Below are 27907 nucleotides of genomic sequence, written 5' to 3'. Positions count from 1 at the left end.
ACCGTGCTACAACGTAGCAACAAAACCTGCTAAAGTTGCCATTAAAGAACGATCGTAGGAAATGAAAAACTTGGAAACGATATTATCGACAGAGAGAATCAGAGAAAACGGAGCGAAGGGGAAAAAATGATAGCGTGCCACAGCTGCATTTCTTCGGGCAAAAACCGAAGCCGAAATGAAAAATGTTATTTGCCAAGATTACAGTAGCACGTATATACGATGCATAATCCCGCGTCGGGTCGAAATCGCGCAATTTCTCCTTTCTAGCTATGCAGCCACTTATTAGAGGCCCTCGGATGATTTGCATGCTGCGAGAGAGGCGCAGTCCCGATTTACTGCTTATTGCTTATCGATCGCGAGCTCACGCTTTACCAATTCCCGTCAAAATCATCGTGATTTCGCGTGCACGCTCTATTTTACGAAGACCCATACGTCATTATCGTCGATAACAGTTGTCCGCCTTTATCCTGCTTCTTCTAAGCCCGGCCGCGCATCTCCGACACCATTAAATCACGCTATAATTACAACTACGGGCCGATCGACCAGACTTATCGTTAGTCGGCACCCTGGTTCTCACGGCCGTTGATAAAATTCTGCTCGCCGTGTGTTTAGAATTTACAGCTTTGCTTGCAGATGCTCCGCCAGATAACTGATTAATGCCTGTCGAACAAACTTTTAAACATACCGCGATTCGTGATATTTCAAGGCGAGGATATTTCAAAAGTACGACCAGTTCTTTCAAAGTCGAGTATTTCCCTCGAGATAAACTAAATTCCTCGGTACATTGAGCGTTACGAGTTATTATTACGAAAGATTTACAAACGATCAGTCGCTGTTAATAACATTATCCCTTCCTTTGTGTATCCAAACACACAATTCACTGATCGTTATTTCTAAGACACAGATGTGGTAATTAGAAATACCGGCAAGTACCGACTATCATGTTTAAATAAAATGCAATTTTTCTTCGTCTCTTTCCTATCGTTCGTAGAATAAAGAGATCAGAGGGAACTGATCCAGACGTCAGACGATAACTCAAAGAAGTCAAAGACGAATGCTACAAACGAAGCCATCAAAAACGTGACACAAGTTCCGCGATATTTCACTCAACCATACATCGTCTGAACTACTCATAAATCTACGTCGCAACACAATTACAAAACGAACCTAACGTTCTCCACCCTTGTTGACTACATCAAGCCCGTTATGTCTGTAAATTATAGACTGGAAACATAACTTCAACGGCGAAAATGATCAAGAAGCATCGAGGCATGCAACGATGCCTGTCATCGTAAAAAGGAAAAAGCATTTTAAGGTTTCCAAGCGTGAAACGATACAACCTGGATTTATAGCGTTTCATCTAGCTTCCTTGGAGCAGCGTGAAACGCGTAAACGACTGTATAAACCCGGTCGACCGGCATTTCTAACGTAAGAAACGGGCGGCCGGCTAATCTAGCCGGTTATAGTCTCCAAGCTGTGAACGAGGCTGGACTTTAATAACGGAGCTACGCCCTGCTGGCTACGAGGGACCAGTGTAAAACGTAAGAATAACGGCTCGTTGCATTCGACTGGCATGTCCATTAGATAATGGTAAACGCCCTGCAGCGTGCTCGTTGCACCCACCATCGTTGTTGCGTCGAGTCGTGACCCGACGTTGGTTAGTCGACGCTCGAACGATCTTTCTTGTTTGAGTCGTTATCGCTGTGAACGCCCGGAATGTACCTCTTTCGCGTTCGTTTCACGCAGGTGAAATTGACTTCGATTTAGACAGGTAATTTTATAGGAATCAGCGAAATTATGGCCCACTGTCTATGAATCGTCGCTTCATAGAAGCGTAAACGTAGCCTATTAGACAGGGAGGTGCGATACGTCTATGCCGGTGTTCAGTCTACGAAACGAACAGTAAAGCAAGATACATTTTGTGTTATGGTTAAAATGTCGAGCGATAAGGGAGACGCTTTCCTTCTGTATCGCTACATTTCTTTATAGCTGCAACGTATGTCTTGCTACTGGCGATGTTAATGCCAATCGTCGCGACGAAAACGATTCGTTGCTGTTTCGCGAACAGGGAAATGTTTTGGAAATAAGATATGTTTTGTCTAGCAAATAACAGGTACTTTATTATTTATTTAGATAATCTAATATTATCTATTTAGATTCCATTGCATTAGTTACGTTTATAAAAATATGAAATTGCAAGACACTATCGCGTTTTTATATTTAAATCATCGTAGATTAATCAGAAGCGTAAACTGAACTATATAGAAAGATTTTGGCCGCTATACGCGTGAAAAATATGGAATTAAGAGAATCTAAGGGAGGATCGTTGAATTCAAGATATTTGCATGATTGGTAAGAGAAACGTTCGCCGGGTGTCATTTCCAAACAGCTCCAGAGAAAAGGAACGGAACAGATTGTTGAATCTTCGCGAGAACGATAATTACTCTTTCCACCCTACGTAAAGCAAACAAACTTTGCGGCGAGCAAAGACGGAAAAGCAAACTGGCCCACTGTTCTCGCCACACCGAAGCGTCGATCATCAAAGATTGTTTCATTGAACCGATAATGCTGGTTGCCCCGCGTCTTCAGTATCATCGATCTTGGTTAATTATACGAGCCATAGAAGCGACCTTTACTAGCTTCAACACGTACATTACATATGACACAGATCCCAGTACTTTTATGTTATTTGTACTCTTCTCCCCTCCCCTAGTTAAAATATTCAAATCTACCATTTCGAAATTGAACGAAACAGAAGTTTTGTTATTTTCTATGTGCCATCTTCGTTTGTTTCGTTCACGATTGTTGAGAATTGTGAATCTCAAGTGCCGAAATAAAAGTAAAGCAACACTGAGGTTTAGGAATAGAATAGTTTATTAAAATAGTTGTTACGTCGGGCGATACTCTACCTAGATCAGGCCCCCACACCGCGGGCAAGATAGCAACCAGATGTCCGCACGTCCTTACGGCATAGCCTCAATAGTCTTAAGGACCTATCATAAATCTCAGGCATTTTCTAGCTAAGGTCCTTCAGACCGTACAAACATCTTTTTACCGACTGGTTTCCAAAGCCTATTGTTTACTACGGGAAGACACGGGAAAGTTAGTTTTTCTCACGTACGATACTTCATACTAGCAACTATCTATCGAGAGCGGCTAAGACCCTTCCTAGTCCACCAACCTTCTTTTATCCAATCAGAAGCAATGTTTACTGCCCTCACTTTCCTAACCAAAATTGTCCGACACAGCATCGTCACTTTAAATTGCTTATTCTTCACCGTTAGAATAGTCAACATGTCATTACCGAGTTTCTATCCTTAAATCAATCACTTACTTAACTTGTACATACGCATCGGTGTAACTATCTTCTTTACGAAGTTGTTGGAATAAACATTAATTTATGCCTGTTAACATTAATAAATTCAATTGAACCACCCCTATTGTCGTAACAGAGATCAGGGGATCGATCATTTCGTGGCGTCGATTATCTAATCGTAATGGGAATTTACGATTCCCGTTGACGTGCCTCCTCGCGATCGTGTCTCTCCGCGAATGGTCGAATAAACGATAGTTTTAGATTTATTTAATAAACGATTTCCAGGATCTTCGTCGATATACATTTGCACGCGTCTCAGCACTCTCTTTGTCTCACCATCGTCCATACCACACTATCAACGGAACAGTTACATTCATCTGCTTTTGAGACACACACATACTTCCACACACTTATATTCGCGAACGTGTGTCACTACTACGCGATCAATCTAGTGCAGCACACGAAATTGTACATATCTCAATAGCGATATTTAGCCATTACTTTCTATTGAGATATGACTACACTAGATTAGCCGCGTAGTAGTAACACACACATATATCAGTATGAGTGTGTGAGAGTATGTGCGTGCACAGCGTCTCGTAAAACAGAAGAATGCAACTGTTCCGTTGGTAGTGTGGTAAAGAAGATGGTGAGACAAAGAGAGTGCCGAGACGCGTGCAAATGTGTATCGACGAATATCTTGTAAATCACATATCAAATAAATCTGAAACTATTTTGATATCGATTCTAAGTGTAATCTAAGTGTTCCTATACATTTATTTCGGGGATTAAGATTCACAATTCTCAACACCTTTCTAACAACTTGTTCAGTTGTATAAGTTTGCTTAAAAGGTAAGAAGGCGCAAGATATTTCAAACGTTTCAAAAAGAGGAGCAGTAGTTTTAGATACGTCGGAATCGAAGCACAACAAATTCAAGCCGCCTATAAATACCTTCAGGCAAAATCGAACACCCGGTTTAGAAGCACTTACCAGAATTACACCATTTATTTAGAATCGCTTCTCTCTATTATTTTTAAATTGAGATTAACATTTATGGGAATTCTGTTCGTTACCCGTAACTCGGTATAATTTTCTCCAATTTCCTAAAACAATTTAATAAAAGTTTCTGACTGTCGCCATTCGATTACCAATCGGAAGCAATTCGATTCAGTGAAATATCAAAGTTTTGATACTGAGCTTCAAAACCAGCTGATGAACATTCAATGCATAAGTATAATAAGAATGGATCATTTACATCTTACGAGTACTAGTCTACGAAATGAATCTTTCTATGAAGTGAATTTTGAATATTTAACTTTCATTCGAATTTATAATTAACTTAATTGCATTACTACTTATATAACGCTACTTGGATAACGAAACTTGGATCAGTAACAGACGTGTTTATAAACCGATTCGCACGGCGGGATGGATCCTATGACCAATGTAACTCTCCAACATAGTAATTCGCGTTTAACGCAGAAAAACGACTAAGTTCATAGTCGAACGACACATACACCGTCCCCGCAGGGGGTAGCTATGCATTTTTAAAGCTACCCGGAGAAATACATAGTAGCCGTTCCTTGGCCCACCTGGTCTAATAGCCGTCTTTAAACGAGTCGACCTGGCTGAGAAACGATGCAGGGAAGGTTTCAGAAGAGAGGTGGAAGTCGTGTACAAGTTCCGATTCCGACGTTCGTACGGTCTAGGCCAAGGGATGCTTATCTAAATTCCCAGGCACATCGCGTGCTCCTCGGATAAGCCGACCACGAATCGTAATAAGGACAACGAGAATTTACTTGCAGCGAAATACGAGACGGCGCCGTCGACTCGGCCGAGAAACTTTTATGAGAAAACCTACCCCCGATGGTCCCTACGCCCCCGCCACCCCCACCACCACGATATAGAAGAGTTATTCCTTGAAATTCGTCCGGCGACTTTCTTCGCGCGTTCTCGATCCCCGCAGATCCTTTCTCGTTGGCCTCTAGCTTCGACGTAACGGAATTTCCACCCCTTTCACGATGTTCCAAGAGAAATTTAATTTCAAGGCATATTCTGATAAATATCGAAACGGTGAGAGCTTTTGTACGATGATAAAAGTATCAACACAGCATTGAATCGAAAATCGACGCGGATACAGGACTCAGAGGGCATAAAGGGACAAGAGAGATTAATGAAAGAAAACTTTGCGCATAGAACGAAGAAAAGGACGAAGGAACGTGCTGAGAGGAAACTATGACAATTACGTGTCTACCGAAAATGGTTCAACCATAAGGGGGACTTTTTTTCTCTGCCGTATTCCGCGAACAATGCGAGCTTTTTTTAAGCAGCAACCGTAACGATAATCATAGCAATAACACGACGAAGATGTTCTTTGCTGTTTTGAACGAAAAACTTCTTATCTACGAGAGTTCTTGGGAACATCGCGTGTCCCGCAGATAAGCCGACCATGGAGTTGCAATAAAGACAATGAGAAGTTAGTTCCCGACGAAGCGGCCCGGCCCCGCGTGTCGTTGTCGTCGTGACCGTCGTTCTTGTTGTTGTAGTCATTGTCGACGACCGTTGTATCTTCGATCTTGGTTAATCGTTCGCGTTCGTGATCGTGAAACGCGTCACGGCTAAAAAGGCCAACGAGTAGCAATAAGGACAACAAGAACAGTGTCTTTGTTGTCTCGCTGCGTATCTACGATCTCTCTTATTCATGTGGACTGGCGCAGTCTCGTTATTTACGTCCATCACTGCGAACACGGCCACGGTCAAGAGTGCAACGAATGACGATAAAGAGCCGGCTGTCATCCCCATTGACGAGCTTGTAATCACATACGATTTCGATTTCCAGCCAACTCGTTCGTTCAGGTATAAAAGTTGCGATCCGTTTCGTTCGTTTCGTCAACAACAAAGAGAATCGATAATAAATCGAGAAACTTCGCAATTTACATATCTCGAATAGAAAGAAACAAAGAAGAGTTTCGAAAAAATAGCAAATTAAAAGAAGATCTAACGTGTGTAAGATAGAATGACGCAACCAAGTCTGAGAGTGCAGGATTAACGCAAATCCCGTGGAAAAAGAACGACGTATCGTGCAAGAGGGGGAAAAAGCAAGTACACCGACCGACACGACTCAAACGCGTCCCGTTTTCCGCGATCTTAATTTTATGTTTGATAGCGGGCGCGCACGTTTATCACGCGCCAAACCAGCGTCCCGTGGATTCCGTCGTAAAACACGTAAGTCGGTCGACCCGTATGCGCGTGATCGTATCTGGAACCATGATCCTGAAACGATCCAACGTGAAAGACGTTGCCAACGTCGCTGCTACGATGTAAGCAGGCCAGAGACTCTCGAGACTTCGAGACGAGATTTTCGACTCGTGCTCGTCGTCTAAAACGCCCATGCCAAACAAGGAGAATAAAATAAACGAAGCGCGCGCGGGGGTAAGATTGAACGGAGAAAAAGAGAAAGGCGCAGTATTCCTCGTTGAATAATATATGCGCTTGCCAAGAGGCTGCAGGATAAATGTAGTCGTATTTGCACAACAATTTCCAGTGTGTAGCTCTTGTACCGTCGGTCCGTTTGCCGAGGGAGGAGGTCGACGTTTAATGAGCCGTGTCTCACCCTCGCCCTCACCCTCGCCGTCGTTCTCATTCTGGTCCTCGTCTTCGTTACATCGCGGCAATCGTTTGACGTATACAACCCCGTCGTTCGTCCTTCTATGCGGACGAGCAGGACCGTTAGTATGGCTGGACACAACCGACGAATTCACGCGAAGCGAAATTGAGATCGTGCGATCGTCCAACGTCAAGAGATTCGTTGAAGGGGATGCTCCGGGATTTTTTTGCCCTGACTTTTTCTAACGGATGCTATCCTCGTGGTTTTATGCGGTATAAAACTGGATTTTTGTAGCAAAGGACGTTCCTAATTTCGCTGACATACGAGTTAGTTTCGTAGAAGTGGTTTCTGGTTTAAATGTAGAAGAAGATTTCGAGAAAGGAGTGACACGGCAGAGATCTCAATGGCTTAATGAGCGAAGATTCTTTGGAAATGATAGTAGGGTTGTTAGATAATTCTTGCGGATTCTTCGTTAAAAACAGCGTTTCACGATGAAAAAAATTGCTGAAGTACGACTCGCTATATGTATTTTAATAATTAAAAAACTTGTTTGGTGTTGTTAGAGCGATGCTTCCACTTTCCTAACAAGAAACCCAAGAATATCCCTGCGGCAAACCCAATACCTAAATGAGATTCTTGAGACTTTCACGGGCCAGGTGTTTGCAATTGAATCTATTAGAAGCTTCCGGATCTAAACCGCGCCCTTTAGGGAAATAATCCCGAGGCTCCGTTGTGGCTGGCTTTATCAGAGATCTTAAGATTCGCGGATATTCCGAGAAGAAACAATTTAGAAACCTGTGATAATTTCGTTTGCAAATTTTTCCCAAATTCTTCTTACAATCTTTTCTCTCCGATTATCGTATTTATAAAATTATAAATTTTGAAGTGAAAGAATTTTAAGGAATTAATTCTTATTAGTGCTGGAAATTCGAGCTCAAGTGGTTATTGACGTTTATACTCGGACGTTGGATTCGACGATCTATAACGGAAATTAAAAATACGGAAAACATCTGCAGTACCAACATATTCAATTTTTGAATATTGAATTTTTTAGAAATCCTCGTAGAATCCTTCTTTAGATTGCTTCGATTATTTACAAATATACAAACTCTAAAACGAATGAATTTTTACTTCTTTTGCATTCCGAAAATGCTTGAAATGTCAATCGAACGAGCGTTCATTGACATTTCAATGCGTAAGTCGGAGCAAACGTTCGATTCAACTAAACGTAATATTAATCGTAATAAACGCGAAACTGAAAATTCGGAAAATATGTCCAATACCGCTACATTTGTACAGATCTCTCTAGAACATTTGTCTTAAATCCATATCTACAGAGCATCAAAATTTCAAATAGGAGAGTCGGTAAAAACTTGTTTAAAGCGTTCGAAATGTCGATTCAAGCGTTCATTAACACTGCAACACGTAACTCGAGGCAGATGTTCGATTCCATGAACTATAACATCAAGCACAGCACCAGCTGAACATTCTTGAAAGTATCATCGAACGAGTTAAAGAAACGCCACGATGGCAAAATCCGTTTCGAAAGCTCTTTCTCGCCTTTTCTCTGTCGACGTTCCGCCCATATTTACAAACCAAACACACGAACTTTCGCGCGGAAAGCACGTTTCAAATGTTTTCCTCCGTTAAAACGTTCCGTCTTTCAGTGAAAACGATGGCGCACGACGGGACGCCACTGGAAAATGTTATTTTTTCGGGTTAATTTGAAGTCAAACGATAATGGCCGAGGACAAAAAGAGGGGATGAAACGAGAACAGAGGCAAGACTGATAGCGACTTAAGCGCCGCCAGGGTCGCTCGTCTAATAGGGCTTCTTCGTCTTTCTTATCGTCCGTCGACGCCCGCAACAGTGTCGCTTACCTAAATACCGGACGTGGTTGCCTCGAAAGCGACGACGCTCTCACACTGCGATGGTCCTCTCCTTAAGCCGCCCTGAAACAAGAAACAAGGATGAAAGGAAGATTAACCGAGCGCTACCTACCGTTCGCTTCAGCCCACAAACAATCACACAAAGGAACACAGACAAATTTAGACGCATGCGAAACAAATAGATTAAGTTTTTCATTGATCCACAACTGAAAGCCTCTCTCGCTGTCGTCCGATTTCTCTTCTGTCGTGAACGCCCACGCGCGCCAATGCCACGATTTCGTCGTCGACAAACGATAAACGTCGAGTGGATCAAGGAATTTTCCTTGATTCGTTTTCTTTGTCGCGTTTCGCTACGTCTTTCAAAGTAACGGGAGCACACACCTCCGGTTGCATTTAAATTACTAGAATCCACGTTCTTTAATTACAGACCACCTTGACAACATCGCTTCGAAACCAGATAAGAACAAAGGGCAAAGAATGGGCGAAAAATTTTACGATCCGCGTGAACCCGTTTAAAAAACAGGCTTGCTCGTCGGGCCATGTTAAAATTTCTCTAATTCGTTATGTTGCGAGGCAGCCGTCTGGCTTTTGTCGAAACGCGCAAACACAGCCTATGGGTTGGGAAACTTTCCACCGACGTTCGCGCCCGCTTTTCCAAACTTTTACGTTGTTTCACGGTGAAATCACGATTCGTGGAGAATCAGTGATCTCTGGCTGGGCGAAAAGAGAATAGGCTGCAAGAGGGACGAAGGGAAAGAGAACGGACACGAAAAAAAGAAAAAAGAAATAGCCGAGCGAGGAGCGCGGGAAATTAACGCACACGGGCGTTGAAGGCAGCGCGTGTGTCTATCTTTGTAACGGTGTGCCTGTATTTATGCGCGTGCAAAGTTGGCCAGGGGATGCCTTCGCATCGTGCACGCCGCTGTTTTCGCAAGCTTGAACCAAATACGTACACAGCCAAGGGGTTAACCGAGCGCGTATCCCCTGCTATCGTCATAACCCACATAGAGGGCGTCACACCGACGGGGTAGAGAAAAGGGAGCGAGGGCGAGAGGGGCAGCCGGTGACGTCAAATTCGCGCACACAGTCTCACACAGATGCGTCGATAAGCTTTGCTGGATGCTGCATTCCCCTTGCCTCTTCACACCCTCTCCCCCCTTTTTCTATCCTAACTACCGAACTATGACGTAAACCGTTTTGCAAACGGTTTTCCATTTATCTTCGCTCTCTTAATTTCCTCCGGAAAAATCGAAAGCCGCGCTCGGCCCCGAACTCGGGCTGCAACCCCCCTGCGCCGTAACATCCCCTCCTCTCCCTCCTCCTCCCCCCCACCCCTCGGGTGTAATACATTTCTGCGTCAAAGTGTCAACTCGACGTTGGATTCGCGCTGAAAACGCGGCCGGATTTTCGAACCAGGTTCGAGCATCTGTTTCGTTGTACCGTTAATTCGACGAAGCCGAGATACGGGGCTTGAATTCGTAATCGCGCATCGTTGTTTCGTAGTTGAATAGGTGGGGATAGAGAGATTTATTCGTTGAAAACGTGACGTAGCGTGAAAATTTGTTGTAACAAATTGAAATATATACACGTAGCCCACCGATGTGAGGATAAATCGTTCCTAGAACACGGTATCCCTAACTCGATTTTAGTTGGTTACGATTTAGGGAGCACAGAGCGTATCATATTCGTATAACTCTGGATTAACCCTCTCAACCGTTCATCTGCAATTCAGGATTATCCTAATGTATTCAAACGGGAAGCACAAATGACGGGTACCGACGGAAAGGCAGTTGAAAATGGTCGGAATAAACGTATTACTACGCGCATTAATTATACTTCCGTGCGACGTTGAACGAGAGAGGTGTATTATACACCTTACGCGGAACCGGTTCACATTCGGCGTTTAATTACCGCGGGATCCAATCTTGGTTGGCCGACAACGCGAGTAATTCACCGGGCGCCTTTATTAAAACGAATAACGCCGAATGTGTACAGGAAGTGATGCGTTCCAGGGGAACAGTAACCGTTTTAATTGAATTTTAAAACGGCCACGGAACCGCTTTGGCGATATTCCAAACAGCTTTCTACATCTCCGACTTTCGGCCAATTGTCTTCCGTTCGATTAAAAATCAACGGAAATATCCGAGAGTATTGTTAAACGCATCGTTTAACAGGAAACAATGCTCCGCTCTCTTATGGAATCTTTGGAAACGTTAAAAATGGTCACGTCATCGAACGCGGAGATTTTACGTACAATGAAATGTAGACGAAGATTTCGAATCGTTTCGAGCAATTCTCGAAGGAATCTGTGGCTCTTGAAATCATACGATTAGCGAAATCTTGTTAAAACTAGCTCGATGCTTTTAACAAATGTTTCGAAAATTCAAATATTCGTTCTATACGAGGTTTAATACACCGTGATCATTATGAAGCTGTCGTATATACTTTTGCTCCTCAAAATTAGTCACGATGCTTTTTACGCCACTTCAAAACCATTGGAGGATTACCTTTTTTTATACCGGGGCCCATAAATACGTGGTAAACGAGGTAACACCGTATTAAATATAGTTTCATTACCAGGTAACCGGTGAAAAATATATCTTTGTTTTAACCAGCGCTCGCTTCAGTCACTTTTTTAAGCCACTTTAGTGTCTTACTACCGACATCCTACGTTTCTATGGAAAAACAAAACTTTCCATCGCGAGCGCTTAAATCGATAAAGACAGCGTTAATATCAAATATCCTTCGATACGATGAATTTTAGAAACTCTTAAATTCGCCGAACGTTAAACCTTAAACTCGCCAGCCATAACTGAACAAGGAAATATCTACTCGCTTTACGAAGAATAGATTAATAACAAGTAAGGAATAAGAAGAATATTCTTAAAACTTCCAAACTATCTTCTTCTGTTTATTAAATACAAAACTTTTCGCCGTCCGTGTCGTGATAAAAAAATTACGAATTTTGGAAGCCTCTAAATTTACCAAAAATGAAACTCGTCGTCTGCGACTAAACAAAAAACGGCCTTTTGCAAACAAATTACGGATAAGCGAAAAGGTAAGGAAAAAAGAGGGATTCTTAAAACTCTGGAACCATCATTTACACATTTTTTAACGCAAAAAAAAAAACGTTTTCCTTTGGCGCGCGTGGTTAATCCCTCGTACATGATCGATCCCTCGTGAACGTTATGTGAGATTTTCGCGCACCGATGCCATCGAAAGCGACGAAGGATGAAAGGATTCGCGAGCACGAAAAGAGGTAGTAGGACACCGTGCTCATTTGGACAGTGACAAATGGATTTAACGATGGATGACGCGTTCCAACGTTAAATGTATCCGGTCGTGTTCAAATCCAACTGCTTGTATCGGCAACCGGCTCCATTTCGAATTTTTTCGCAGGCTGTTTTTTTCTCTCTCTCTTCGCTATCTACACGACCATCCGTGAACACGTTTTTCCGATCCCATTACGCGCGTTATTTATTACCGGTCGCCGCGTGAAAATAGCACCGCACGACGTCAATGAAAGCGTCGTCTGATAATTATGTGGCAACGGGGAGAGGGAGAGGCAGAGGCAGAGGGACAGAACAGGGGGTTGATGGGGAGACCAGCCGCGAACGTTGAGAAACGACCAACGTGTGTATACGCATAACAGCGGGGGAATATTTCGATTTATTCTATCGCTGGAAAATTATCAATATCTATGAGGATGTTGCGTAAAAAACAGTTTGCCAGGAACAGTCTAGATTTAAACATTTTTATCTGTGCAACTGTGGTAAACAGAGTTCTCGATGTTGTTGATAAAACAGTGGATTTTTAGGTAAATTTTTAGGTAAAAACATACTGAATTTATACATAGGACGCGGTATGAATTTGTTGCCACGATGTTCGATTTGGTTCCGGCAATTGAACAAGAAAGTGTTTCAGACGAATATTCATCGCGCAGTGGGTAAAGTATCTTTCGCGCAAAGAGAATCTTTGCAAATATCTTTTCTCCTAAATAACGCCCATCTTTCAATTTTTAAACGACATTGTATATCTTTGTGTATTTTTAAACTGCAAACCGAATCGGTTTCGTCGTACAATTCGAACGTGTGAACAGAAAAATGTGCAATATCATGAAATTTTTCATGGAAAACAGATACTTTCGGACGTACTTCGCTTTTAAAACATTTTCATATGCAACAATCCTATCAACTTTGTATAGGAAATTATCCATAAAAAGAACCAAACTATAATCGTTGTTACTTGCAATGCTAAAATAAACATGACGCAAGACACTAGAGAAAGGACCGGCATTCGAGATACGTCGTTTCAACAATTTCTCGAGTCCCGCTAAAAATACAGAACATTTCCGTCGGTTCTCGTAAAACCTAGCAAACAGCCGCAGCAATGAATTCGCTAAGAGCTTGTAAATAAAACACGCGCTCAGCCCAATGCTTCTACCGCGCGCTACACCCTCGTCCCTTTTTGCGCCGCGCTCGCTGCCAGGAATATTAACCGACGGGCAAAAGATAGAAATTTAATCAGCACTCGCGTTCATTAGCATGAGGTAACGGCGAACTAATTCTGACTCGTACAACCGGACAGAGAAATATGGGGGGTAAACTGAGAGAGAAGGGCGACGGTGGGAAATTTGTTGGCGGAGCGGCGATAAAAAGCGCACACGCGACACTGGCCGGAAGGATGCGTCCGCGCACTTACCGGCTTCCTGGCTGTGGTCGAGCGTGTAAATCGGTGCCGAAATTAGCGTAAATCACACTGCAAAGCGTTTTCGTTCGCGCACACACGCCTCTTCTCTCGGTTATGTACAGCGTCCGGTGACCAGAATATAACCCGGTTTTTCGTTCGTGCCCACGTCGGCTCGCTTATCATGAATAATTCATAACCGATACCCGGTGACGTTGGCTGTTTGGCAAAGGAATAAAGAGAAGGGACGACGATGGTCGGGGAGGATGAGAAAAGGGGAGAGTGGAAAGAATTGGTGGAGACGAGAACAACGGAGAACCGGAGAATCCTAGACGAGACGATGATCGATAGCTAGAAGGGCCAACAGACGACGTCTTGTAGCCGATAACTTCTTAATTGCGAGAAGAGATCTTGACAAAGGCCGCGGGGCTTCGCCCGTGCAGCAACACTTGCGCAACTTGTAGGTGTTGCCGAAACTCGCAACGACGATTGTTCGGCGTTCTACCACGATGATGTAATTGAACAGGCGGATAAACAAAGACCATTGATTAAAATACAGCGAGGATTATTCGAGTCATAGGAACTTCAACAACTTAAAATTCAATTTTGAACTTTCCACGGAGTAATCAAATTTGTTGTATATGAGGAAAGTTCAGAAGCCACAATCGAAAAGTGCAGGAACGCGATGATGTTACGAACACTGCTTTTTACATTTATCCTTGGCGCTCGTCGGTATTTATGTGTACTTCTTGCAATAAATCAACTTATAGGAGCGAACCATTTTTTCTTGGAAAATGAAAGTTAATCGCGTACTTTTCTAATGAAATTAGGCAATTGACAGTAAGTGGAGTTTCCGAAAGGTAACGTAATAAAGAAAGAATGAGAAAATATCGTGTACTGTAGATATAACGAAAGATAATATGAAAAACGAGAAAATGATTCCTAATGATTATATAATAAGATTATTTACACAAAATCTAATGAAACAGATAACAAAAGAAGATCCGGAAATAAAGTAATATATACCGGGTACCGAAGTATGACAATTACACGATGACAATATTAACTGACAATGAGGATATTAACATTCAACAAACAATTTCCTTTTGACGAGCAAAAGTCATATTCTCGTAGAAGAAGAACTGTCCAATGTAAGTACGCGATGTATCTCACTGTTTATCGCGCCATTAACAGCAGATGGAATAATCTGTTTTTAAATATAAGTCGCCTAAAACTCGTTCGCAATCGAATTTAATAAATTACAAGGTAAGAGACTTGGCTTCGTCCAAATGTCCTTCTGACTCAAATAATCCTATCTTATTGCACGTCGACAAAGTGAAAATGGGAAACACTTGTCTTCCATCGGCAAGCAGAGTATTTCAAGAAAATAAAAAAGGTAGTTGTATTTAAGTAATAAGAAAATAAAAAAGCATGGTATATGTCCTATAAGACGCATGAATCGTTAAAGCGGAATCGTTTTATCGAGGTACGCGCGGCGTGGTCGAGAAAATGGATTGCGCAGAAATTCCCCCCTCAAAAATTATGGTATTAAACAGAAGTTAAAGGAGGGTATCGCGAGGCGAACGTACGAAAGAAATCGGCCACGAGAGGCTGTGCATTTTACTGTCTTGGACAATAAAGCTGGTTGTACCAGGCCGAGCACAAATCAAATCGAGAAGAGGTATGAGGGGATTTCGTAGAACGATCGAGTAGAAAGAAACTGTTGGATACACTGCTAGCCACGTATGCTATATGTTTTGCGGCCACTCTTGATCTCCCTCCTTTTTCATCCTGTTTCTTGGCAAGCAAAGGGAAACCCGGAAGGAACAACGAATGGAAGATAAAGCTGTCGCAACGTACAAGTTCTAGAAAAGTATTCCACGAATAAAAGAAAAACGTAAGTTAACGCAAGAGATTCGAAACCGAAGAAAAAGAAAGGAAAATGAGAACGACTGCAACCAGACGGAAAACGAAATAAGAAATAGCGCGACTAGTCGAAAGTACACGGAAAGAAAAAAAAAGGCACTGCGTTTGAGAAGGGAAAAACATTGAAACTGAAAGCCCGACATTTTTTCGATACTTAAAAAAACCACAATTCGATGCATACCTTTATTTCCAACTGAAACGACCTACGCACTTCGAAGGAACATAATTGTGAAACCGCGATATCCGGTAGATACCATTTTAAGCTGATAGGGCATGACTGGTACAACCACGAAATCATGAAACTCGAATAACGCTACCCGGAACTCGAGAATTCCTCCGGAATTACTGGAATTATTGCAGCTGAAGTTATTTCGAACCTAATAGATCGGGATAGGATCTGCGTTAGCTTCAACTTGCCAGACCTAGCTAGGATCATACTGAATTCACAGAACCTGATTAGAATTACCACGGCCCTTGAAAACCTCGCATCGGATCGCATTCGATTGAATTGGTATTAAATCAAATCAAACAGATAGAGTTCAAATCACTCTCGAGATGGCGGATCTAGCTGGGAACATCCTAAATACAGCATATACAATTGATACCATACTAGTCCAGATTGAGATAATTCTGGATTCGTTACCTGTCGTTACGTGGTTAGATTCATCACGGATCGAGCTAACATAGTGTTAGGCTCGTTATATCGCGATCTTTGGATTCTGATCAGTTTCGATGGATTCTACGCGTCCGAGTTTGTTGAATTTGAATCGTCATGATTCTCAGATCCTAATTGAGTTGGATCGAATTATACAATCACAAGCTCAACAAATTTAAGTTCTTATCAAGTAACAATATTATCACAATGTATTAACAGGCACCGTGAACGAATACATTTCATAGTTAGTCTAACAATCTTGCGTCGATTTCTAATTCGTCGACTTACTCGCTCTGTTACCGAACTTGTTACTAATAATTGTTATGAAACACTATTACTTTATTGATACTAACAACGAAATGACTAACGACTAATGTCCAAAAGTCACATGAATTTTGATTCCTATTTCTATAAGATTTCAGACGTCGCTTTGAGGTGAGCCAAGATGATAAAAATGGGCGATATAAAGACATTCGTTGGTAGCTTTGTCACTCCATTTCATCGAAAACGGAAACGAATGATATTCAATCATAACTTCCCCTGCTTCCATCTAAGACATATAGCGATTTCGTCCTTATAACTTCTCTATCTGTTTCCCGTGGCATTTCTGTTATGTGGCTACGACGCATTTGGAACCTACGACGTGTACACAGGCGCTATCCACGCGCAGATGCTCTGACACCCGCCGACAGTATCATACCTCGCAAAATGTCAGATCATCGACTAACCTCGCCGTTCACGGTCCGACGCCTCCTAGATTGACATTGACACGGGTAACTTTCTTATTTGAACTTCTTTCTCCTTTTCATCTTTTTACAAGAAAAATTATTAACGCGGTGAACGAAATACTCGAATGAGTGTCGTATGCAGTATATTAAATGCATACAGACACGTCGTTTTTAAAATTGTAAATTAATAAATTGGTATCGTACAGTAAAGAAAATTTCCAAACTTGTAATTTAGAATATTTTAAAGCGCGATAACTTTCTAAATCTACAGGGTCTATTGAAATTGTAATGTCTATGTATAAATCACTGGAATTCTTCTTGCGAAAGTTTAATTACAACACTGACTTGGTGCAATACATGTAAAAAATGACAGAATCTTTATATCATTTCCGACTTTAGATCATTCAGATCTACTACAACATAGAGTTTCGTTACAAATAAAAGTACACATACCATTTAAGAAATTACCATTAACTTGTATTTTTTTCAAATTTGTGCCACTTATTATAAATAATGTCATTTATATAAGAAACCTTCGGTCTTAGAAACTCTTCGTCTCAACGATACGACAAAAATATCGATACGATAAAAATACGACAAAAAAACGATTCAGGATGCATCGATAATACGAACGCGCGAAACAGCTGAAGTAAACGCTAAGACGCTCGCGATAAACGAGCGCGAGTAATTGTTCAAAAAAGCGAAGGACGTTGGCGGCAAGAGAAAGATGGACGACCGAGTGACATTTCTGAAGGGAGTTCGCAAAAGGCTGCTTGCCAGGCCTGTACGCGTTTCATACGCGGCAAGGAACACGCTTTGGTCTCCCCGGATGAGACCAGTCGCTCGTCCCGACGGAGGTCTTCCCGAATATTTCAAGCGATCGAAAATGTCATCCGCCGAGGACACTCTGCCCTTTTCCTGTCTCCGCTAACAACGAGAGACTACGGATCGCTCGAGTCGAAGTTGATTAAAGGGACCTGTAGGCGGTGTCTCCTCTCAAGCGAGGACGCCGTAGGAAAAAAGAGGCTGCCTAGGCTGAAAACCATCCGTCAAAGACTCGCCGGCTAAAATTTAAATAAATTCGTACCGCTCCTTCGCCATGCGCATCAGTGAAATACCTGTGCCACGACCACGTTTTATATAAAGAGAAACTTCCCGGCGGCGCGCAGGCGAATTAATCACACGTGACTCCGCGCCGCGAACTCCGTAGCGCATTTAATCCGCCGGAATTTACCGTGCTTCGAAGTTTACGGCACTTTGGCACTTTCTGTGCAATTAACGTCGCCTCCAGCGTACTGTTTCTCCACCGGCGATATTTCTTCCTCTGTTCTTTTTTTTTTTTTTATTTCCTTTTCTTTTCCTTCCTTTCTCTATAATTCCGATACTAACGAGAGGAAATTACGCGTAATTTCGATCCTTTTAAACGTCTGGCGACGATGAACAACGATTATATACGTGCATTATGAGAAGCCACAATCCTTTCGCCAGATACGATCCCCAAACGATTATGACGTATTTGTATTCTCTGCGCGCGAGGTGTTCATTAGTAGGGACGCAACAACGCTCTGATGAGAGTACCGAAATTATACCATCTCCCGGTAATTTAATATAAATGAATCGAGGCTCTCCCCGTGTGTTATCCAGCGAAACAAGAGGCTACCAGCACTCTGACGCAGAATGTGTATCTACACGTTCGTAACAGCGTCGGCGATATTCGCACCCTTGTTCTAAGAGCGGGTATCTGCGTCTAATCGATACGCCTAACCTCTGACCTATTATCGCAGACCGCTAGTAAGTTCTTCGTAGATATCGTTGCGCAAGATTTAGTTCACAGCGGCTTCTGGGAGTTGTTCGATAAATCGTCCAGCTCCCCTTCCTCTAGGTACATACGTACGGTCAAAGGCACTTCCGCTCGGTGCACTCGTCAGCCAGCTCTTTTAAAAATAGTAGAACGCCAACCGGCACGCGGCGTTCCACCCACATCTCTCTCTCTCTCTCTTTCCCCTCTTTCTCTCTCGCGCCCTGATGTAGAAAATGGTTACCGTTCTGTTGTTTGATCGAAAAATCTCGCATATAGAATGTCAGGGGAAATGATGCATCGAGGACACTTTTATACGATAGTCGGATATTCCGTCGATGGATCGTCAGCGTTGTCACGCACGGGCTAAGCCAGAACATGAAAAGAACATCCTAATACCCTGGAACGATTTTCATGAAATTTACTCAACGCGTACTATCAAAGAAACGTTATTGGAGTTGAGCTTGCATACCGATGGAAAAATTTAAGAACGTTGAAATATAATTTTAGAGGACGTAGCGCGAATAGTGCGTAAGAATGAAAAATGTAGATAGAAATGTGGGAAGGAAAATTCGGAAATTTGGAAAGAACCTACGGGCTCTTTTTCGAAGTTTTAGCAGGTTCGAAAGTCTGAGAGAATTCGAAGGTTTTAAAGGTTTCAAGAGATTACCATAACTCTGGCCATCCTGACAAGTTGATCCCAAAGGTTTCAGAGGATATTACAAGCATTGACGAATTCAGAACTATCGAGAGATTTTGGAAATACCGAAAACATTAAGTTCGGAGAATTTCACACAATTTAGATAATTCTGTTTCATGAACTTTCGGTGTTCTGTAGTTTCTAAAAGATAAAAGTATCTTACGAATATGCTAAAGTCCAGGGATTTCAAAGATTCGTCGTGTGTCAAGGGTTGAAAAATTGTAAAATTCGAGAAACCAGCGAACGAGAAATTCCAGAGATATGTAAAATCTTCTAAATCTTCTCGAATCCCTAGGACTTGGCTATCTCGAAAACCGTAAGTGTAATTGAAGTACTATTTCCTAAACTGTTAAAAGCAGTGGAACTCAGTGATACGTTTAGAACCGCTGGAACTCCTGTATTCCTTAGAGACATCGAGGATCTCTAAAACGCTAGAATGCCTCGTGAAACTTCCGGAATCGCCAGAACTCTCGAAACTTCCAAAATTCCCGCAATCGTCGAATCAATCAGAGTCCTTCGACTCTCATTCTCAGACGCTCCTTTAAACTTTCTACACTTACAGTCGGTATGTCACCGATACTTATCAATATATCAAATCGCTTGTGCGATGAAACGAATCAAAACTAACTATATAAAATTCGCGAGATTAATTCGCTATTAACATCGGAACTATACGTGATTGAACCGTAACTGTGATATTAAATAAAACAATATGAAAAGTACATGGAAGGATACATAATACAAATCAAAGAACAAATCTTTGTCCATGCACGTACCTGACAAAAGTTCATTCAATAATAATCAATACTTGTTACTACCGTGACACGTCTATAAAATTTCTATGAAAGATTACCGATCAGTGATTTTGACTAGTCTGATAGTTCTAACGTTAAAGATCAAACGGTGGAGTAATATGCAAAAACTGCATTGGTAAAATATTATTAAAAAACGTAGATATATATAAAATAATAAATACCTTACAGAATCCTGACACATAAGTTGCAGATCCAAAAGGAAATAAATAATACAAGAAAAAGTTTCCATGATCTAAAACAGAATAGTTTATCATTCAGAATCTATAATCTACGTTTCCATAACGGTAAAGTCAAGAACAATGGTTTCAATGGAACAAGAATTGACACTGAAATGTCGCGTTGACGCAACGTTGGTCCTTAGTAGATTAATAGATAAAAAGACTATAAGACGATATATCGGGTCGCCCGAGAAGCTTCTTTAGTTTTATAAGGAAACAATGGATACACAATATTTTCCGTTTTGTATTAAAATAAAGATCAGGATATTCGACAGATTAGATTTCATATTTGCATAAAGCTGCGTCGCTGTAAAAGACGTGTCCGTAAAAGAAAGACGCTTTTCGGACGACCTAATAAGATATAGCATAGACGTAGAACTCTAGAGGCATTCTATCTACAAATACGGTAACTACGCAAACTGCAATCGGGAGCAAGGCATCGATTAACGGTGAAAGGAAGGTCGCTCGAATTTCCACGATACCACCGAACTGATCTGTGATAATTGAAGCCCGCGCAAAGCCTCGGTACCGCCCACTATTGTCGCATCAGTAAGTTAACTTTATCACGCGTACGGTCATTTATTCCGCCGCGTATCTCGATCGAGCTACCTTTCACACCTCGGCAAAGATCACGACCATATAGCAAAACGGCTAAAACGATATCGTTTCAGTCGCCGTTGAACGATCTTTATCAAATGATCAAACCAAACGTCTAATTACGGACTTCGATCCCCAACGATACTAAAATATTTTTTGTATAGAATAGCGTAAGTTTTCCTTTCTTTTCCTTCTTTTTTTTGTTGTTTTTTCTTTTTTTTTTTTTTCGTTAAAGTGGAGTATCTTCGATGAAATTCATTGATTCGAGACCGATTGATTGGCTCATCGAGCCCATATCTGCTGACCCGTTAAGTCAAACCCAGACGTTCTGCATTTTACGTGTCTAAGCTAACGTATAAGTTGCATCGTGCACGACTACGTTACACAAACCGTTACAATGTCTCTCCACTCGGAGGAAATCTCTGGGAAACGTAAGATAAGAGGGGAACGATAAATTACCCGCTATTGGAGAAACCTCGGATATTAAAAAGCTATTAAGCGTTGGATATTAAAGAGGTATCTGTTTTCTGTCTTTCTTTTTTGTATGCCTTTGAAAATAATTATTGGAAGAAAATGGAAGTACCGTACGGCAGAAATTTAATCGCCGGAATTAAAATTGAATTGAATTTCTTTCTCCTCGTATTAATTAGGTTAGTATGTAAGAGCGTAATGTAACATTTAATGGATATCGTGAATTTTAAAAGGATTAAGAATACCAATGTCCTTTAACCTTCTTCTTTCGATATTATAAAAGTAGGAAAGAAAAATAGGACAATGTACGAGTACGCGTATGGATCACGTCATCGGACAAAGTATAGAGCAGAGAGAATATTTCATTGACAAACTCTGTTTCGCGCATCGACTCTGAAATATAATTATCTCTTGCCGTTTCGCGTCATTGGCCATTTAAACGCGTTAGCCGCTTGTAAGCGTCAAAAGCATATTTTTCGTTTAACCGGGCAAGCGCGGTTGATCCACGAGAATCAGCCACCGCACGCTCGTTTCTTTGACACACAATTCTGTTTAACGTTATATACAGATGCGGTTGGCGGTCTAAACAGTTGCTTATTGATGCATAAAAATTCGAGCGTTTATAAGAGAAAAGAAGCAAAAAAAAAAAAAGAAAAGAAGGAACAGAGGGGGGAAGTAACAAAAAATAAACAACTCGAGCTACTCGGGACGCTCGTTTCACCGTGTACGAGGAAGAAAGAGATACGAGAGAAAAAAAGAAGTTGCTGTCCTAAATTTATAGTCGCATCGCTCTTTCATAATTAAAACGCAGTACGCGCGGAAAGTACGCGTACAGAGGGCTCTAAAATTTTTTTTTAAACTTCACCATAGCGGATGAAACTTTAATATCCTCAACGTGGCTTAAACATCAGACTTTGTACCCATTCCCCTTCTGTATCGTAACTCGCGGCACGTCAGTCATATTAAAAGTATTCGCCGGCCTGTGTTGTATACGCTGGTCTCGTGCCACCAGTTTCATACCGCTCCAGAACTACTTTGCTGGTGTGCCGGTGGCGCAAGTTTTCTCAAAATCGTTATCCTCTTTATATTGCAGAACCGGCGGTGGCAGTATGCTGAATGACGTCAACATCTCCGCGATATTGGACTCGTTCTCCGTCAGTTACGATAAAAGAGTAAGGCCGAACTACGGAGGTGAGTAGAGGATACGACGTCTTTTTTTTTCTCTCCTGCCTATCGATAGTCTGATCATTCGACCACTCTCTGTGGTAGCGTCGATATATCGTGCGCAAAACCGCAATCACTGGAACGACAACCGACGCGACTAACGCTGCCGCCAGACTAATTATCGTTGCCCCGACTAACGAACCTAACAACCATCCATAGAGAAATCAGGTTTTGCCTACGATGTTCGATTACTTTCGCATATACCTGCTTAATCGTCGCATTTCTGATAGTCGTTGCACGGACTGGGCGTACCGAGAGTTTGTTCCGCAGCGAACAAAGTATCGGCATTGAAAATTAATACATTACGCGTCTCTCTTACTATATAAAAAGAACGTTCGAAAGTTCGAAGGAAAAGCTCGATGCTTTCAAGACGCGATGAATTACGAAACTTGCGCTTGGTTCGCTGCGAACATCGAACGAAGATTGCAACGTGTGCTTGGATCCAAATGGAATGAAATTCGCGATGAAAGTGGCTAGATAGCGATGCTGAAACGTGGCTTTCATAACGAACCACAGGAACACGCAGATGTCGCGAAGGGAGAGGGGAAAAACGAGCGGCGAAAGAATAAAGTTAAAATCGATCAAGATCGAGAATCGGCCCCCAAAATAAGGGAAGCACGATTTTAACGATAGAAACGTGAGCGCGCGCGAACCAACCCACTCCGTGAAAACGCCGTGATAACGAACGAACACCGTCCGGAGACGTTGATCGGTACGTGACAAAGGGATAAAAGCACGACGACAACACGGAAGGGATAGAGAAACGCTTGGGGAAATATTTTTGACGCCGTTTACTCTTTCGTCGCGGATGATACAGAAAAGAATATTCCGGACAATGGGGAGAAACCTCTCGTGGGCGTGTACTTTGGCCGTGCGGTGAAAAATCTCAGCTAGATACGAATACGGAAGGATGAAAAATTCCCCATTCGTGGTTCGCTTTCTCTACGTCAGTCATTTATTGACCCACTGATAAACAACTTTTCATAAGCGTGATATTTCTCAGAGAGATTAATGATACATTTTATTCAAAAAGAATCGTAGGTGTATTTTATATATCGAGGAATTAGAATTGGATCGAATCATCTCGTTCCCACGGAATTTTTATGCCTACGTACTTGGAATTATAAAATGGAATATTATCAGAAATAGTATCAGGAACTGATCATACGGTTATAGATTTATCCCATCCGTGAACAATGCTTCCGCCTTTCTAAATATCGAAATGATCGTATAAAGACTATCGTTCCAAAATCTCACTTTAAAAGTTACACACTAATATTCATGGTAGCTACATCGGGATTATTTTTAACTCGATCGTGCTTTCTTATCGTTTAAACGTCTTTTAAGAGATGAAAAAATGTGAAGAAACTGCTACTAACCTGCGAACTTTATCATTTCAGTTTCGCGTTAAAGCTTCTTCGCAAACATTAGATGCGTTTCCGTTCGTCGAAAAAGAGCGAAATTACGATAGAAAATTCGAAAAGAACGGGATCAAATTAATTAAGTAACGAAAAGATTAACAAGCGAAGAAAAATACGTCTCTATCGACTTGCCGTGAACGTAAATCGTTCTAAAAGAAAGTTACTCGGTTTGGTAAACCCATCGCCGGCACAGGGGATGCCAGCTGGCGTCCAAGAAACCGATAGGTGAAATTTGTTTACGTTGGAAGTGAATGGAATCGGTGGCGTTCGAGCCCCATAAACCGAATCCGCCGTTTTCAATTCCCGCGATAAAGTCGAATTTTCGGCCAGCTCCATAGAGGCAGGGCGGGGCTGGAGCGCTTCGATAAAACTTGGATCGATGCTGGGACGCGGCACGGGTTGCCACGGGTTACCGTTAACGGCATCTCTCTACTCCAGCCACGTTCCGCCACACAGTTCTTCACCTTCGATTACAATTTCAACATTCATTCCGTCAGTCGGCCGTCATCTCTCTGTCACTATATACCGCTGCGGTCCGTTCTCGAATTTCCGCTTCGGTCTCGCGATCCTCCTCGTGGTAATCCCGTCACCACGTGTCATACTCGAGAAATATGTGAAAAGTTTCCACAGATATATAAACGAAGATGATTTATCACGCGATTCTATAGATAATTCATTAAATCCGAATCTTAGATTAGACAAGTTGAGATCCTATTTGAATTCGGAATGAGATATTAATCAGCGTCCGAGACAGTCACTCAAGAATAACTGATCGATCTTCGATCGATTAGATCGAAAATAAGAGAACTTCTTGTTAGATATTGAAGAGAATCGTGATTCGATCGGTATTCGGATCAGCCGAACAATTAACACTCGAGTTAGTTAGGCAATCGCTGGTCAACCGAAATCGCTTCAACCGAGAAGCAATTAGTTCCCACGTAGAATTAAGGCCTCTGGTAATTATTCACGGTTATCTCGGTTGGTTTAGACGTTGTTTGCTAAACAATCCAGTAAAATATAGCTGTGTCCAACCGAGTTACTTTTCTCATATTTCGATAATAACGTAAGGTATTTCAAACTTGACAATCGAATTAAAAACTTCATAGATACCTCGCTCGATTTGCACGATGCTTGTCAAACAGACTAATAAAATAGAGGCGAGTCACGCAAATCACGTTATCGCAAAGAATTTCGCAAAGTATTTGGAAGCTGAGAATTGAATTTAGAGTCCGTGTCGTCGTACGAGGAAGAGACAAAGAAAAAAGGTCTTGGCGGCGAAATCGCGATCGTCGGAGGGAATTCTGGCGGAAAATTTCGGTACGGTTTAACCCGCGAACGTGTCCAGAGCAGGGAAAAACAGTAAACAGCAACACGCTTTATTTATTCACCACTGCTTCGGAACGTGTGCATTCATTTTCATTCCTGGGCTGATCCTGTGCTGGGACAGTTCCAGGAGCGACTCCTGACTCTGGCCGCGAGCCACGGTGACCCACGGAGGCATGCCACAATTGCGGTTTCTTGCTCTTTTCCCGCGAGAGACAATGCCGGGGAATTGCAGACTCCGAAAAGTGTGCCGACCGCGCGAATTACTCCGTGAAACAGCTCCCTATCGGTTCTCTTGTTTTGCCTCGAGACGATCGATTTTCTTGGGCTACTTTTAGAACCGCGCACAGGCCCCCTTCGAGATCCCCGATTCTCCCGTTGAATATTCGACGAATGTATTCCCAGTAAATTACCCAAGGGAACAGGAAGAAGAAAAAGAAATATAAAAATGCGACAAACGTCGCAGATTGATCTGTACGCGGAGCCAAATGGCAAACACGCGTTGTAAATAAGAAACCGATCGCGGAATTTCATTCGAGGCTCGTCTCGTTCGCTTTTTATCGTCGTGGGTCGCTTCGATATTTCGCGTCCGATAGAATGCATTACATTCACGCGTTTCGAATATATCGCCGCTCTGGCAAAAATGCCTATAAATCCCGAAGAGAATTTTCAATAACCCCCCTTATTTTTAGCGCGTTCACCAAAGCCCGTGGTCGTCTGGAACCGTATCGGTTTCCCGTGGACGTCTGGAACCGTATCGGTTTCCCGCGGCCGAGCCGAGTCGAGTCGTCGATCTCTACGCGGCTGGATGGAAGCGGCTCGAGTCTTCCGGACAGTCTGGATTTACTGGGTCCGTGGAATACGAGGTTTTAACATTTAAAATTTAAATGGCTACGGCTTTTTCTCGGACATTACGGACGGGCAAACGCGATATCTTGCATCCAGCATGGAATAAATAGACAACCCCGTGGCTGTTTTCGAGTAACCGGCCTTCATTCGATATTCTCCGTAGCACGGTTAAATTTCCAGCATACGATTCTCTTTCGTTCCGGTTAAAGTTTACGTAAAAATGACAAAGCACGTGACAAGGAAACACGATGTGTGGATATATGTTTGCGTCTTTTTCTTTTTTCGTTCTTTTTGCTTGGCTTTCTCGAACGTCGCTACGAGGCTCGCGTATATTAGCGAGCAAACATTTCGATCGATGGGTGGCTACGTAATTCAATATAGTTCAAGGACTCTGGTGCAACGATGCGCCCTTGGGTGTTCGTTAAACCGCTGATCGATGGAGGGCGTAAAGATTCGTTGTTAGCTGTAACAATGTTGCGACGCGAGTATCTTCGACGAAACGGTGTATCGGCTCCGGGAATACTCGGTTTCAAAGAGACTTAATAAAGGTAGGATATTGAAACGTCGAGAGGCTGATACCGAATACTGACGATTTAGGGGCGATAACGAATACAGATAGGTAATAAGATAGGTTACGATAGGATATATACTGTCAAGGATAGCAATATCACACTCTAAAGTAAATTCTCTATTGTTTGAAAAAGAACCGACAGTAGAGAAACTCTTAAGGACGCAGGGAAAAGTAGATCTCATTGTCAAGTGGAAACAATTACGAAAATAAATCTTGAGACTCGCGTAGAAAAGGAAGAAATACATTTTTACGCTAAGACGAGATCTTTTACCAATATTTGCTAGATCAATTTGTTTGTTGTTGGAATAAAATTCAAGTAAAAAATGTATCCAGAGGATGGAAGAATTAATTTTTACGCTATCCCGGTAGGTATCATTTATTGTTAGAGTAAAATTATTCGAAGAAATGCAAAGAAATTATCCTTCCTGTGAAGAAAACGTCGCGTATTCAAATATAATTGTAAAAGGGTTCCAGATGATAAAATAAAGCAAAGCGTGTAGAACGGTGAGGTTGATATTTTTCGTTGGAAATTCGTTTCCACCGATGTCTGTCGTGTTTGCATTTTTTCCATCTGTCTCTTGTTTTTTTTTTTCTTTTTTTTTAAACACGTTCTCATGGGCGATTGGCTTGGAAGGGTAAGCCATACCAACGCATTTCAATTAACCTGATACCACGTACGTTCGTTGCGTTTTGCAACGTGTACGCCGACCCGTCATTGTGAAATATGTGTCCCATATGGGACGTTCGCTGGCTATAGGGTTTTAAAAACATCCCAGAAATGGAAATGAAGATATATCGAAGCAGCGCACGATGCCGCTGGCAGAGCCGTTGTTTACGAGTCAACTTTATCGCGAAAATGCCTGCCCTCGTGTTTCTCTCCCTTGGCCAACCTTCCCGACTCTTATTTTTCACTTCGTTCCCTCAAACTTTTCCAACAACCACCGTCTTCCACAGTTCTAATGAAATTCTTACGTCCTCTTCGTAAAATCACTCGATGCTCAGGCTCCAACTTACACATTTGCGATAATACTCGGGCAATTTCGTTCATTTCGATATTTGAATACTAAATATACGTATATATTAAATTATTACCTCCGCGTTAAACTGTCAAA

At 42.1% G+C, this 27907-nt stretch overlaps 1 protein-coding gene across 14 annotated transcripts in view; it reads left to right on the top strand.

Annotated features, from left to right (window-relative positions):
- Positions 1-27907, top strand: part of LOC122569385 (gamma-aminobutyric acid receptor subunit beta) — a 93323-nt gene that overhangs the window by 26795 nt on the left and 38621 nt on the right. For all 14 annotated transcript variants that reach the window (XR_006317436.1, XM_043730362.1, XM_043730359.1 and 11 more), the window contains exon 2: positions 22501-22598. Coding sequence is in view for 13 of the 14 variants with exons in the window: in XM_043730362.1 (XP_043586297.1) it covers positions 22501-22598 (98 nt within the window). In the remaining variant the exon portion in view is untranslated. The remainder of the gene's footprint in view (positions 1-22500; positions 22599-27907) is intronic.

Source organism: Bombus pyrosoma, linkage group LG7 (genome assembly GCF_014825855.1).
Source record: "Bombus pyrosoma isolate SC7728 linkage group LG7, ASM1482585v1, whole genome shotgun sequence".
NCBI lineage: Eukaryota > Metazoa > Arthropoda > Insecta > Hymenoptera > Apidae > Bombus > Bombus pyrosoma.
Note: the sequence above shows the minus strand (reverse complement) of the source record. Positions and strands in the feature narration are given on the sequence as shown.